This window comes from Cebus imitator, unplaced genomic scaffold, assembly GCF_001604975.1.
Source record: "Cebus imitator isolate Cc_AM_T3 unplaced genomic scaffold, Cebus_imitator-1.0 Scaffold598, whole genome shotgun sequence".
Lineage (NCBI taxonomy): Eukaryota > Metazoa > Chordata > Mammalia > Primates > Cebidae > Cebus > Cebus imitator.
The window spans coordinates 205892-222135 of NW_016107913.1; the positions used below are offsets into that span (position 1 = coordinate 205892).

The 16244-nt window shown below is 41.7% G+C and overlaps 1 protein-coding gene across 3 annotated transcripts in view; it reads right to left on the reverse strand.

Moving 5' to 3' along the window:
• Positions 1-16244, reverse strand: part of LOC108294688 (zinc finger protein 679-like) — a 194906-nt gene that overhangs the window by 9873 nt on the left and 168789 nt on the right. The window contains exon 1 of one of the 3 annotated variants that reach the window (XM_017516610.2): positions 2157-2353. The exons of the other annotated variants lie outside the window; for them this stretch is intronic. Within the exon in view, the coding sequence (XP_017372099.1) occupies positions 2157-2195 (39 nt within the window). The 5' untranslated portion in view covers positions 2196-2353. Of the gene's footprint in view, positions 1-2156; positions 2354-16244 lie in introns of those variants that run through there. 3 annotated transcript variants of the gene reach the window in all.

Genomic DNA, 16244 nt, shown 5'->3' on the forward strand with positions numbered 1-16244 from the left:
AAAAAATATATATATATATATATACACACACACACACATATATACATATATATATATATCACCATCCTTTGTGGTCATCAGCAACAGCTTAATAGAAAGAAATACTCTTCCCATGATGACTTAGGTGGTGGTGTATTTTCTTTCTTATCACATAGCCAGACATAGACTGCAAATGTCCACCTCTTTCGTATAAATGAATCAGCTAAATACTTTTCGTCAGTGGTCAAAACAAAATACTTCTTAATCAACTTTGCTTAAATTTATCTCTTCTCCCAGGGCTCCTGACCTTTGAGCTACCCTCAGTCTGAGTCAACATACAACCCCATTTTCTGTCTCTCCTTAAGAACCTGCTGACTTCAGGGTAAAACATTCTCTGATCTAGAATCTAATTTTGCCCCCTTCCTTCTATCATGCCATTCTCATTCCACCTTCTTTCTAAGCTTGTTTGCTATTCTCTGTGAAAGAAAGTCCTTGTCTGCCTAAACACTGATATCCTTAAAATTCTTATACTTGGTACTTTTTTCTGTTGTTGGGATTTAGAACTTCTTACCTAAATCTGACTTTGTTTTATTTTACAAAGTCTAGAAACTGTTCCAAAACAGCAACACCTTTATCTTTAGTAAGATACTCCCAATTCCCATCCAGAGACTCCCTCTCAAAAATCCCATCCATTCTAACACTAACTGCATCTGCATGTGGCTCCCCAGCTTTTCTGGGCTCTGTTGCTTATCTCAGTGTAAAGGCTTCTTCCATGGCTGGGGTGAGCAGGCTGGGACATTTGCAGGGAGGCTCCCTAGAAAGAACTGACAAGGCCTTCAACAGCCTCCCTTTGCAGGCTCCATATTGCCCTTAGCTTGGAGTCACAGGGCTCAGGCTTTAATTACCAAGTCAGAGATGGTCACTTAGTTTTTTAAAGTAAGTGTTAGAAATCCAGAAAAATTACTGAAAAGCAGTGTTTATACAAGGGCAAAAAAATTTTAAGGTGCTTACATTTTATAGCTCAATGAGAAAAGCAAAAGTATCTCTTTCAGACAATACACATATCATTTACTTATTTCCATTAGAGGATATTCCGTAAACAATTAGTACGTGCCCAGTCCTATTTCATGTAATTTAGCATAAAATTCAGAAATCAAGATAACAGGGCCAGGAGCGGGGGCTCATGCCTGTAATTCCAGCAGTTTGGAAGGCTGAGGCAGGTGGATCACATGAAGTCAGCAGTTGCAGACCAGCCTGGCCAACATGGCAAAACCCTATCTCTACTAAAATACAAAATTATCCAGGCATGGGGGCAGGCGCCTGTAATCCCAGCTACTCCAGAGCCTGAGGCGGGAGAATCGCTTAAACCTGGGAGGCAGAGGTTGCAGTGAACCGAGATCGTGCCATTCCACTCCAGCCTGGGCAACAAAGATTCCCTCTCAAAAAAACAAAAACCAACCAACCAACCACATTTTTTTGTGAATTACTATGTATGTGGAAGAAATAAATCAAGCCTAGTCAACCACAAAATGCCAATTAATCTGATGACACAACTAAGAAATTTTCACCTAGATCTTACAAATAAGGAAACTACATAACCGTACCAAACCAATGATTGAATTGGGTCTGCTTCATCATGCAACTTATAACAGACTTTCCTCAAGTCTCTCCCATGGGCCACAACCCACAAACCGTAGCTGGGCGCGCTATGATTCTTGAATCACACTTTTATCTAATTTTCTAATATTTTGACAGTGACTCCTAGACATTTCTAAAAGGAAAAATGAGGAACTAGGGACCCCAAGGATCACAGAGCTTTCCGCTCATGAATCCTGCACCCTGAGTCACGATTCCCCCCGATGACTTTCCCATCCCTGCACAATCTGGGTGAGATGAGGCGCTGGGAGTGCAGAGCTGCCCAGAGAGGGCTCCAGTCCAGGGCAAAGCCACGGCAGAGGAAAAAGACAGAACTCCCAGGGTCCCAGCTGCTGGCCGAGGCACCGTCTTAGGGCTCTGGGGGACTAAGAGCCGAGCTGGGCCAATGAGGGTTTGGGACCTCGGTTTGGGTCCTCAGACTTCGGAGCTGACTGAGAGGAAGTCTGGGTCCAGCTACAGCCACTTTCAGCCCGTTCCCACCAGCCCCATCCCTCTCTCACAATGACAGACCCAGCACTCACCATTTCTGGGCTTCCAGGGGGTCCCGGTCTTTTAGCCATAAATCTGCGAATACCTGCAGGACACACGGCCACAGAGGCTTGGCCTCTAGGAACAGAGGATGCAGAGCAGTGAAGAGAAGAACTGGAACTCTGGATACGGAGCAACACAAAGGACCCGCAACATTACGGAAGCGTACTGTTTTATACTGCTGCACACCTGATTAGTTTATAATCCCATGCTTCTGATTGGATAAGGTTTCAGGACCCACCCTTCACGCCCTGAATGACAGAAAATTTCATCAGACGCTGGGCTGAATGAAGCAAAAATAACAGTGTAGGCTGCAGCCTTTACAGTCGGGGGGCTTCTTCCCTGATCTGAGCCATGCCAATCCCAGAGAATATTTGCATTTAACCTTGTGTAACGTCCTATGCATTTATAAATGATACATAATATAGTAATTCATAAATTGAAAATATATAATGACAATTATTTTAAAATTTCTAATTTTTGACCTTCTTTGCTGCAGATTCTTTGCAGTGATATGTTTGGCGCAGTGGCCCCACCCTAATCTCATCTCAAATTGTAATTCCGGGCGGGTGCGGTGGTTCACGCCTGTAATCCCAGCACTTTAAAAGGCGAATACGAGTGAATCACGAGGTCAGAAGCTCTGATCATCCTGGCCAATATAGCGAAATCCTGTCTCTACAAAAAATACAAAAATTAGCCGGGTGGGGGGGCGCGTGCCTATAGTCCCAGCTACCCGGGAGGCTGAGACAAGAGTCGCTTGAACCCGGTAGGCGGAGATTGCAATGAGCCGAGATCGTAGCACTGCACTCCGGCTTGGGATACAGAGTAAGACTCTGTCAAAAAAAAAAAAAAAAAAAAAAAAAAAAAAAAAAAAAAAAAAAAAAAAAAAAAAAAAAAAAAAAAAAAAAAAAAAATTGCAATTCTCAGGTGTCAGGGCAGGGACCGGGTGGAGGTAATTGTATCATTGGGGCGGATTATCCTCATGCTGTTCTGGTGATAGTAAGGGAGCTCTCAAAATAATCTGATGGTTTTAAATTGCGGCACGTTCCCTCCACCCCTTTCTTTTTCCACCATGTAAGATGTGCCTTACTTTCCCTTCACCTTCTGTCATGGTTATGATTGGAAGTTTCCTGAGGATTCCTCATCAGTGTAGAACTATGATTGAATTAAACCACTTTTAAAAAAAATTACCCAGTCTGAGGAATTTGTATAAACAAATTTGTATAAAATTCAGCAGTGTGAAAATGGACTAATCAGGCAGCCTGAGATTTCAAAAAGGAGGCAGTTTGCAGTAAAATATGGACCACAAGTAAATTTTGAATTGTCTAGTAGCCGAATGCTAAAAAGCAAAAAGAAAAAGGTGGGGCTGGGCACAGTGGCATGCCCTAGCAGTTTCAGAGGCTGCGGTGGTGGACCACCTGAGGTCAGGAGTTTGAGACTGGCTTGGCTAACACGACAAAACCCCATCTCTACTAAAAATACAAAAAATTAGCCCGGCGTGGTGACAGACACTTGTATTCCCAGCTACTGGGGAGGCTGAGGCAAGAGAGTTGCTTGAACCTGGGAGGCCGAGGTTGCAGTGAGCCAAGATTGCACCACTGCACTCCAGTCTGGTGACAGAGCGACTCTGTCTCAAAATAAAAATGAAAGAAACAGGTGGAATTCATTGTAACAATTTAATCAGCTCAATATATCAAAAATACTATTTTAATATGTGATTAGTATGTCATGGTTAATAAAGCATATACATTATTGAAGCTAAATCTTTGAGTGTAACCTTGTATTATAACTTTTTAGCACATAGCAGTTAAGACCAGCCACATCCAGCACTCTGTAGTCACCTCAGATGCATTTGAACCACAGCTTGTGCTGGGTAAAATGGGGCTTAGACTGACAGTGCATTTCTATGAGGTTAGGCATTCTAAGTCACGGGATAAATAGGAGATTGGCACATGACACAGTTCACAAAGACCTTGCTGATAGTTTGCAGTAAAGAAGCCACAAAAATCCACCAAAACAAAGATGGGAATGAAAGTGACCTCTGAATGTCCTCAGGGATCGTTACACGCTAATTATAATGCATTAACATGCTAAAGACATTCCCACCAGCGCCATGACAGTTAGCAAATGCCATGGCAACAGCAGAAAGTTACCTTACATGGTATAAAAGGAAGAGAAACACTCATTTCTGGAAATTGCCCAGCCCTTTCTTGTAAAACTCATGAATAATCTACCCCTTGTCTAGCATATACTGAAGAAATAACTGTTAAATATTCTTTATTGAGTAGCTGACACTGCTGCTCTGCCTATGGAGTAACTATTCTTCTATTCCTTTACTTTCTGAATCAATTTGCTTTTGCTTTGCACTGCAGACTCCCCCCAAATTTTTCTTCCTGTCTTCCTTTCTTCCTTCCTCTCTCTCTTTCTTCCTCCCTCTTTCTTTTGTTCCTTCTTTCCTTCCTTTTTCTTTTTTGACAGAGTCCCACTCTGTCCCCCAGACTGGAATGCAATGGCGCCACCTCAGCCCACTACAACCTATGCCTCCTGGGTCCAAGAGATTTTCCTGCCTCAGCCTCCGGAGTAGCTGAAATTACAGGTGCATGCCACCACGCTCAGCTAATTTTTGTATTTTTCATAGAGATGGGGTTTCACCATGTTGGCCAGGCTGGTCTTGAACTCCTGACCTCAAGTGATCCACCAACCTCTGCCTCCCAAAGTGTGGGGGTTACAGGCATGAACCATCACCCCAGGCCCTAAATTCTTTCTTGTACAAGATCCAAGACCCCACTCTTTGGTTCTGGATTGGGACCATTTCTGGAAGCTTCTTTTCAGTGAATCACAAAGGGATGATACTAAGGAAACCCCCAACCCAAAAGAAATAGACTGAGTCATGAATTTGTTAACTTTTTGTAAGTGGTGCCGTAACTGAGTAAAGAATGGGATTGGGTTACTAGCCCAATTTAGGGAGTTAGAGTGTCTCCTAAGACACATAAGATAAAGCGTCCCTTTTAATAAAAGGCAAGAACACTTGACAAAAGTTGTGTTTGAGGTGCAACTTAGAAAGGTGAGAGTCTTTCCTAAGATTTAGGGGGTTAGAGGCCCCTCTCAGTAAAGTCTCTCTCAGCTAAGATTATAATTGGCATTATGAAATGTTAACCACTATTGTCTTTGTGTTTGTTTGTTTTAAGACAGAGTCCCCCTCTTGTCACCCAGGCTGGAGTGCAATGACCAGATCTCGGCTCACTGCAACCTCTGATTCCTGGTTCAAGTGATTCTCCTGCCTCAGCCTCCCAAGTAGCTGGGATTACAGGTCCATGCCACCATGCCCAGCTAATTTTTGTATTTTCAGTAGAAACAGGTTTCCCCATGTTGGCCAGGCTGGTCTTGAACTCCTGACGTAAGCTGATCCACTCACCTAAGCCTCCCAAAGTGCTGGGATTATAGGTACGAGACACCACGCCCGGCCCTGTCTTTGGATTGATATGCTTTCCACTTTTTGCTGATGGCTGTAGCTGACAGAATTAGGACAGTACAGAATCATGGAACATGGGAAGCCTTTTCCTCCCTAATGTGGGAAACTTGAGAGCTGATTGGAATTCTAAAAGATTCTTTCACAACCAACAAGGAGCCACCTAAACTTCTGATTCAGTATAATGCATGGATCTTTCTCTGGCTTTCTTGAGCGCTTCACCATTCCCGCTGTGCCATAGGCGAATGCCTCCCTCTCTCTCTCTGTCTCTCTCTTTCCGTTTCCTCTCTTTTCTGTTATCCGGGCCACCATCTTGCCCAGAGACCACATGTTGAAACTTCTGGTTAGAAGTCTCTGAAACAGGCCAGATACAGTAGTGCATACCTGTAATGTCAGCACTTCGTGAGGCTGAGGCTGACGAATCACTTGAGGTCAGGAGTTCAAAACCAGCTTGGCCAACATGGCGAAACCTCATCTATACTAAAAATACCAAAATTAGCCAGGTTGGTGGTGGGCACCCGTAGTCCCAGCTATCAGGAGGCTGAGGCAGGGAGACTTGCTTGAACCCAGGACGCAGAGGTTGCAGTGAGCAGAGATCACGCCATGCCACTGCAGCCTGGGAGACAGAGCAAGACTCCATCTCAAAAAAACAAAGAAACAAAAAAGAAGTATCTGAAACAAACAAACAACAACAACAACAACAAAATGGGTGAGGTTTCCCTCTTGTTTTATGTTCTTGGGAGCTTGATCTTGTAGTCATGTGGCAGTATTTTCTCTTGCTTTCCACCATCCAGCATACAGAACTTTTGCAATTTATGCTATACGTAACCCTCAAAATGACCTTGAGAAGTTAAAAACCTTTGCAAGCTCAAAATTGGCTGCTCTAGGCTTCTTCTGGGAGACTCCAGAAGAGACTGCTCAGTGCTGTAGCTCAGTAGCCGGACTTTGCTGTCTCACAGTGCTAGTCTGGCTTTGGGGTTTAGTTTCTGGCTTAAGAAATGAGTCATTTCTGATATGGTATCTGCGTGAACATTTGCTGATTCTCTTCCCCTCCACGAACCATCTTGGATTTTCCTTTCTCTGAGCTACCTTTGAAGATTCTGGATTTTGTGGAAACTGCTTGCCACCTTTTTGAAAATATTTTGTACACTTGTGGTTGGGTTTACAACCTTAGTTACAGCTTATTGGTTTCAGGAGGTGGAGGTTGTTTAGAGCAGAGGTTGACCACTGCACTACAGCCTGGGCAACAGAGGTAGATTCCATCTGGAAAAAAAAAAGAAAAGAAAAGAAAAAGAAAAAGAAAAAAGCTTATTGGTTTCACCTGGGAAGTTGTTAGTAAAGTTTAAAAATCAGAAATATTGGCAGCTTGGCACGGCTAAAGTCAAATAATAAGAGAATTAAATAATTTTTTTTTTTTTTTTTTTTGAGACAGAGTTTCGCTCTTGTTGCCCAGGCTGGAGTGCAATGGCGCGATCTCGGCTCACCGCAACCTCCGCCTCCTGGGTTCAGGCAATTCTCCTGCCTCAGCCTCCTGAGTAGCTGGAATTACAGGCATGCGCCACCATGCCCAGCTGATTTTTTTGTATTTTTAGTAGAGACGGGGTTTCACCATGTTGACCAGGATGGTCTCGATCTCTTGACCTCGTGATCCACCCGCCTTGGCCTCCCAAAGTGCTGGGATTACAGGCGTGAGCCATAAATAATTTTTTTAAAAAGAGCATCATGGTTAAAAGTCAGCTTAATTATTATTATTATTGTTATTTTAAGATGGAGTCTAGCTCAGTCATTCAGGCTGGAGTGCAGTGGTGTAATCTTGGCTCACTGCAACCTCCATCTCCCCGGAATAATACTCCTGCCTCAGCCTCCCAAGTAGCTGGGATTACAGGCACCTGACATCACACACAGCTAATTTTTGTATTTTTAGTAGAGACGGCTTTTCACCCTGTTGACCAGGCTGGTCTTGAACTCCTGAACTCAAGTGATCCACCTGCCTTGGCCTCCCAAAGTGATGGGTTTACAGACGTGAGCCACTGCACCTGACCCAAAAGTCAGCTTAATTGATTGCAGATATTCAAGCTCTAAGAGCCTGGAACTCCTTGGAAAAAAACAGAGGAGGTGCCACAATAGGCACTTTGGGAAAACTTGTCTGTTTTCCTCATGAAACCTCAAGAAATGGAAGTGGATAGATCCCTCTCAAAGTCTAAGGCTCTGTTCCATTTTGCATTGCATTATCTGATGGCTTTTACTTTCCAGGGTATCAGAAATTACTTCACATTATGAAAGAACTTAGATATGGTGGCAGCTATGAGGGTATACTCAGCTTTTTGCATATTTGAATTAGAGAAGTGTCCTCTTGGCCACCTAGAAGGTATGGAAATGTCTCCTCCCCACACTGAGAGGTAAGATGCCAATGGGTGATGGGCTGATTCCCTCTTTTGCGGATCCAGGTTCTAGTATAAAAATAGGAGTTTTAATTTGGGGGATCTGATTTGCCTTCTGGCTTTGCCTACTTATCAGGCTGTAGACATTACGTGGCTTTTGGTTTCTTGTCCCTGTTTACCCAAGGGATCTGCCCTGAAGCCAGGGTGGTAATCCAATTAATAAACTGACAAATGAAAAATCTTACAGGTCAAGTTTACGTTTCACACAAATCTGTGTTTTGTGTGAAATGAAAGAGCTTTGATTAATTGGTTTAAAAATAGTAAGAGTTTAAAATTAAAGATTTTATTAGAAAAATAAAAACTGGTGTGTTTTAACTTACATAACTTTAGTAATCTTTGGGAAATAAAAATAATTTTACATGCTAGATATGTGAAAAAAGCAAAATGTGTTTTTGGCAAAAGATGACAAGAAGTCATGGGAACGTGGATTAGTTTTGGCCTAAATTACAGGGTTAAAGAATTGCTTCATGTTAGATAAAATAGAGCTGAAGGTCTAACCAAGTTGTGAAATGTTTATAAAAAATTAAGTCTTGTAGAAGAATTTCTGGGTGTTAACATAGCGACTAAAATTAAAGGGGTATTCAGTTTTTTTTAATAAATTGAACACGGGAATAAAATCACAAATGGTTTTCCTTAGAGCACTAATCTGCACTTTCACAAAAATTGCAGTGTTATAAAAGGATTATAGGACTTTTACCTTTTGGTCAAACTGATTAAGACTAGATAGATCTGTCTATAAGGTTTTATTAAGAATTGGGTTTGACATCAATAATGCACTAATGCAAGGTCGAGACAGCGTTTTCCCACGAACAAGATTTTTCTATAATAATTTAAGGATGAAAGATTTTTGGCTGCCCTTTTGAATAAATTGTAGCAACAGGAAAAAAGTAGATTGTTTAGAAAGGGAAGTCCTCCCTCTATTAATGAGTAAAGGTTTTTGTCTTCTTAAAATTTTTTAATTATCATTTTGGTTGATGAAGGACTTATGAAAACCTGGGATTTGATATTTGACAAACTTTTAAAAATCAATTTATAAATTATGTATTTTTCTTACATAAATATCTTTTAGATATTAGGTGCCCTAAAGTACAAAAATGGCATTTAGTTTATTTGGTATAAAAATCATACAGGAAGAATTGTCAGAAAGCATTGTCAGGCTGGGTGCAGTGGCTCACACCTGTAATCCCAGCACTTTGGGAGGCCAAGGAGGGTGGACCGCCTGAAGTTAGGGGTTAGAGACCAGCCTGGCCAACATGGTGAAACTCCGTCTCTACTAAAAATACAAAAATTAGCCATCTGTGGTGGTGGGCATCTGTAATCCCAGCTACTCAGAAGGCTGAGAGGCAGGAGAATTGCTTGAACCCAGGAGGCAGAGGTGAGATTGTGGCATTGTACTCCAGTCTGGGCAACAAGAGCAAAACTCTATCTCAAAAAAAGAGAAAGCATTGTCAAATATGAAATGGTGTTTGATTTTCCTTGGGCTGTACTTGTATAAATATGTAATTAGTATGTATTTCAAAATAATGGAAAACTCCTGTTATTCTGATATGGCTTAGTGTATGTTATTAGTAGTAATAATTGTTATATCAAATTGTTGTATGCCATAGAGGTAACCAAAATCTCCCTGTCAATTGTGGCTTCAATAGTGGCTATCCTAGGACTTCTATGTCATCCACAGACAATTGTTGTCTTGTTTTAATCCTCTTTGACATAACAATTATTACTACTAATAACATACACTAAGTCATATCAGAATTATAGGAGTTTTCCATTATTTTGATACATTATTTTGAGATAGAGTTTTGCTCTTGTTGCCCAGACTGGAGTACAATGCCACAATCTCAACTCTGCCTCCTGGGTTCAAGCGATTCTCCTGCCTCTCAGCCTTCTGAGTAGCTGGGATTACAGATGCCCACCACCACATCTAGCTAATTTTTTTGTATTTTTAGTAGAGACGGGGTTTCACCATGTTGGCCAGGCTGGTCTCTAACCCCTAACTTCAGGCGATCCACCCTCCTTGGCCTCCCAAAGTGCTGGGATTACAGGTGTGAGCCACTGCACCCAGCCTGACAATGCTTTCTGACAATTCTTCCTGTATGATTTTTATACCAAATAAACTAAATGCCATTTTTGTACTTTAGGGCACCTAATATCTAAAAGATATTTATGTAAGAAAAATACATAATTTATAAATTGATTTTTAAAAGTTTGTCCAATATCAAATCCCAGGTTTTCATAAGTCTTTCATCAACCAAAATGATAATTCAAAAATATTAAGAAGGCAAAAATCTTTACTCATTAATAGAGGGAAGACTTCCCTTTCTTTTTTTTTTTTTTTTTTTTTTTTGAAGGGGGTTTTTTTTTTTTTTTTTTTTTTTTTTTTTTTTTTTTTTTTTGAGACGGAGTTTCGCTCTTGTTACCCAGGCTGGAGTGCAATGGTGCGATCTCGGCTCACCGCAACCTCCGCCTCCTGGGTTCAGGCAATTCTCCTGCCTCAGCCTCCTGAGTAGCTGGGATTACAGGCACGCGCCACCATGCCCAGCTAATTTTTTGTATTTTTAGTAGAGACAGGGTTTCACTGTGTTGACCAGGATGGTCTCGATCTCTTGACCTCGTGATCCACCCGTGTCGGCCCCCCAAAGTGCTGGGATTACAGGCGTGAGCCACCGCGCCCGGCCGGGAAGACTTCCCTTTCTAAACAATCTTTTCTTTTTTCCTGTTGCTCCAGTTTATTCAAAAGGGCAGATAAAAATCTTTCATTTTTAAATTATTACAGGAAATAATTTAAAAATTATTTTCTTGTTCATGGGAAAAAGCTAAGTCTCACCCTTGCATTAGTCCAGTATTGATGTCAAACCCAATTCTTAATAAAACCTTATAGACAAATCTATCTAGTCTTAATCAGTTTGACCATAAGGCAAGAGTCCTATAATCCTTTTATAACACTTTACAATTTTCTGAAAGAGCAGATTAGTGCTTTAAGGAAAACCATTTGTGATTTTATTCCAGTGTTCAATTTATTAAAAAACTGAATACCCCTTTAACTTTAGTCAATATGTTAACACACAGAAATTCTTTTACCAGATTTAATTTTTTCTAAACATTTCACAACTTGGTTAGACCTTCAGCTCTATTTTATCTAACTTAAAATAATTCTTTAACACTTTAATTTAGGCCAAAACTAATCCACATTCCCATGACTTCTTGTCATCTTTTGTTAAAAACATATTTTACTTTTTTCACACACCTAGCATGTACAACTGTTTTTATTTCCCAAAGATTACTAAAGTCATGTAAATTAAAACACACCAGTTTCTATTTTTCTGATAAAATCTTTGATTTAAGCTTTTATTATTTTCAAATGAATTAATCAAAACTCTTTTATTTCATGCACAACATATATAAGAATATCAATTACCTGTAAGATTTTTCATTCATCAGTTTCTTAATTTGATTACCACCCTGGCTTCAGGATGGGTACCTAGGAGGAACAGGGCCAGGAAAGAAAAACCAAGCAGTTGGCAGGCCAAATTTGGGAGGCCAAGGTAGACAGATCACTTGAGGCCAGGAGTTCAAGACCAGCCGGTCAACATGGTGAAATTCCATCTCTATTAAAAACACAAAAATTAGCTGGGTGTGGTGGTAGGTGCCTGTAATCCCAGCTACTCAGGAGGCTAAGGCAGGAAAATCGCTTGAACCTGGGAGGAAACGTTTGCAGTGAGCTAAGATCGTGCCACTGCGCTCCAGCCTGGGCAACACAGCAAGACTCCGTATAAAAAAAAAAAAAAAAAAAAGAAAGGAAGATTGCTCAATAAATCTTTGCATTTATAATGTATACTTGGCCCAGAGATATGGGAAGAGTTTATCTTCTATTTTTCTATTCCTATTTTATTATTCCCATTTTATGGCTGGGGAAAACTGACCTCAGTGTAAAAACACAAAACAAATAACTTATGGCTCCAATCAAGTTCTAGTTCAAAAGACACCACTTGAAATATAAATGCTCTTTGGTTTATAACTAGATGTTTCTCACTAGAATATGTACAGATTCACAGGGGAGTGCAGGACAAGTAGTACCGAATAGATTGGAAGAAGCTATAATTTCGGTGACACGCCTGGCCTTTCTTGCCTAGCCTGTCATACCTGATGCACCCCTGGGAACCCACTACCCAACCTGAGAACAGGAACACTGCCAGTAGCTTCTCCTCACCCCCATGGGACTCCGCCTGCCTCCCCACCCCTAGCCCAAGGTAACCACTCCTGACTACAGATGGTTTAAACACAGCTCAATTCTTTAAAGGTGGCAAAAAGAAAAATGCAAAGGATAGTCATTGCTCTTGCGAAAGGGGAGTGTAAATCAGAAGAATGAAGCTTTTTCCTTTTCTTTTTTCTTTTTTTTTTTTTGGAGACGGAGTTTCACTCATGTTACCCAGGCTGGAGTGCAATTGCGCGATCTCGCTCATTGCAACCTCTGTCTCCTGAAACCAATAAGCTGTAACTAAGGTTGTAAACCCAACCACAAGTGTACAAAGTATGTTCGAAAAGGTAGCAAGCAGTTTCCACAAAATCTAGACTCTTCAAAGGTAACTGAGAGAAAGGAAAATCCAAGACGGTTCATGGAGGGGAAGAAAATCAGCAAATGTTCACGCAGATATCAAATCAGAAATGACTCATTTCCTAAGCCAGAAACTAATACCCAAAGCCAGGCTAGCACTGTGATACAGCAAAGTCCAGCTACTGAGCTACAGCACTGAGCAGTCTCTTCTGGAGTCTCCCAGAAGAAGCCTAGAGCAGCCAATTTTGAGCTTGCAAAGGTTTTTAACTTCTCAAGGTCATTTTGAGGGTTACGTATAGCATAAATTGCAAAAGTTCTGTATGCTGGATGGTGGAAAGCAAGAGAAAATACTGCCACATGACTACAAGATCAAGCTCCCAAGAACATAAAACAAGAGGGAAACCTCACCCATTTTGTTGTTGTTGTTGTTGTTTGTTTGTTTCAGATACTTCTTTTTTGTTTCTTTGTTTTTTTGAGATGGAGTCTTGCTCTGTCTCCCAGGCTGCAGTGGCATGGCGTGATCTCTGCTCACTGCAACCTCTGCGTCCTGGGTTCAAGCAAGTCTCCCTGCCTCAGCCTCCTGAGTAGCTGGGACTACAGGTGCCCACCACCAACTTGGCTATTTTTTGTATTTTTAGTAGAGACAAGGTTTCGTCATGTTGCACAGGCTGGTCTTGAACTCCTGACCTCAGGTGATCCGCCCACCTCAGCCTCCCAAAGTGCTGGGATTACAGGCGGGAGCCGCTGTACCTGGCCTATTTCAGAGACTTCTGACCAGAAGTTTTAACATGTGATCTCTGGGCAAGATGGTGGCCCAGGTAACAGAAAACAGAGGAAAGGGAAAGAGAGAGAGAGAGAGAGAGAGAGAGAGGAGAGAGAGAGAGAGAGACATGCATTGCACTTAATCAAAAGTTTAGGTGGCTGCTTCTTGGTTGTCAAAAATCTTTTTTGGAAGTCCAGTTGGCTCTCAAGTTTCCCACTTTAGGGATAAGAAAGCTTCCCATGTTTCATGATCCTGTACTAGCCTAATTCTGTCAGCCACAGCCATCAGCAAAAAGTAGAAAGCAGATCAATCCAAAGACAGGACTGGGCACAATGGCTCATGCCTGTAATCTCAGCACTTTGGGAGACTTAGGTGGGTGAATCAGCTTAGGTCAAGGGTTCAAGACCAGCCAGGCCAAAGTGATGAAATCCCACCTCTACTAAAAATACAAAAATTAGCAGGGCATGGTGGCATCCCAGCTACTTGGGAGGCAGAGGCAGAACTGCTTGAACTTGGGAGGCAGAAGTTGCAGTGAGCAGAGATCTTGTCATGCACCCCAGCCTGGGCAAGAAGAGTGAGACTATGTCTTAAAATAAAACACACAAACACAAAGACAATAGTGGTTAACATTCCATAATGCCAAATCTAATCTTAGCTGAGACAGACTTTACTGAGAGAGGCCTCTAACCCCCTAAATCTTAGGAAAGACTCTCACCTTTCTAAGTTGTGCCTCAAACACAAGTTTTGTCAAGTGTTCTTGCCTTTCATTAAAAGGGACGTTTTATCTTATCTGTCTTAGGAGACACTCTAACTCCCTAAATTGGGCTACTAACCCAATCCCATTCTTTACCCAGGTACGCCATCACTTAGAAACAGTTAGCCAATTGGTGATTCAGTCTGTTTCCTTTAGGTTGGGGGTTTCCTTAGTATTATCCATTTGTGATTCACTGAAAAGAAGCTTCCAGAAATAGTCCCAATCCAGAACTGAAGAGTAGGTTCTTGGATCTCATACAAGAAAGAATTTAGGGCCGGTGGTGGTGGTTCATGCCTGTAATCCCAGCACTTTGGGAGGCAGAGGTGGTGGATCACTTGAGGTCAGGAGTTCAAGGCCAGCCTGGCCAACATGGTGAAACTCAATCTTGACTAAAAATAAATTAGACAGGCATGGTGCCATGCACCTGTAACCTCACTGTAATCCCAGCTACTCAGGAGGCTAAGGTAGGAGGAGGCTGCAGTGAGCCAAGGTGGCGCCATTGCTCTCCACTCTGGGTGACAGAGTGGGACTCTGTCTCAAAAATACAAAAAAAAAAGTGAGAAAGTAAGAATTTTGGGTGAGTCTGCAGTGCAAAGTAAAAGCAAATTGATTCGGAAAGTAAAGGAATAAAAGAATAGCTACTCCATAGGCAGAGCAGCAGTGTCAGCTACTCAATAAAGAATACTTACAGTAATTTCTTGAGTATATGCTAGACAAGGGTTGGATTATTCATGAGTTTTACAAGAAAGGGGTGGGCAATTTCCAGAAATGAGTGTTTCTCTTTTATACCACGTAAGGTAACCTTCTGCTGTTGCTATGGTATTTGCTAACTGTCATGGCGCTGGTGGGAACGTCTTTAGCATGTTAATGCATTATACTTAGCCTGTAGCGATCCCTGAGGACATTCAGAGGTCACTTTCATTCCCATCTTTGTTTTGGTGGATTTTTGTGGCTTCTTTACTGCAAACTATCAGCAAGGTCTTTGTGAACTGTGTCATGTGCCAATCTCCTATTTATCCCGTGACTTAGAATGCCTAACCTCATAGAAATGCACTGTCAGTCTAAGCCCCATTTTACCCAGCACAAGCTGTGGTTCAAATGCATCTGAGGTGACTACGGAGTGCTGGATGTGGCTGGTCTGAACTGCTATGTGCTAGAAAGGTAAAATACAAGGTTACACTTAAAGATTTAGCTTCAAAAATGTACATGCTTTCTTACCGTTACATACCAATCACATATTAAAATAACAATATTTTTGATATATTGGGCTGACTAAATTGTTACAATCAATTCCACCTGTTATTCTACCTGTTTCTTTTGTTTTCATTTTGAGATAGAGTTGCTCTGTTTCCAGGGTGGAGTGCAGTGGTGCAATCTTGGCTCACTGCAACCTCTGCCTCTCGGGTTCAAGCGATTTTCCTGCCTCAGCCTCCTGAGTAGCTGGGATTACAAATGCCTGTCACCACACCCAGCTAATTTTTTGTATTTTTAGTAAAGACGGGGTTTTGCCATCTTAGCCAGGCTGGTCTTGAACTCCTGACCTCAGGTGATCTGCTGCCTTGGCCTCTCCAAGTGCTGGACTTACAGGAGTGAGCCACTGCACCTGGCCCCACCTTTTTCTTTTACTTTTTAACATTTGGCTACTAGAAAATTCAAAATTTACATATGGTCATACATTACTACAAAGATTGCCTCCTTTTTGAAATCTCAGGCTGCCTGGATGTATTAGTCCATTTTTACACTGCTATAAACAAATACCTCAGGCTGCATAATTTAAGGGAAAAAAAAGTGGTTTAATCAATTCACTCCATGGCTGGGAAGCCTCAGGAAACTTCCAATCATGCCCATGACAGAAGGTGAAGGGAGAGCAAGGCACATCTTCCATGGTGGAAAAAGGGAGAGAATGGGGGTGGGGGCGGGGGGAACGTGCCACAATTTTAAATCATCAGATATCTTGAGAGCTCCCTTAACTATCTCAAGAACAGCATGAGGATAATCCGCCCCAATGATTCAATCACTTCCCACCTGGTCCCTGCCCTGACACCTGGAAGTTACAATTTATTTTATTTTTTATTTTTACTTCTTTTTTTTTTTTTTAA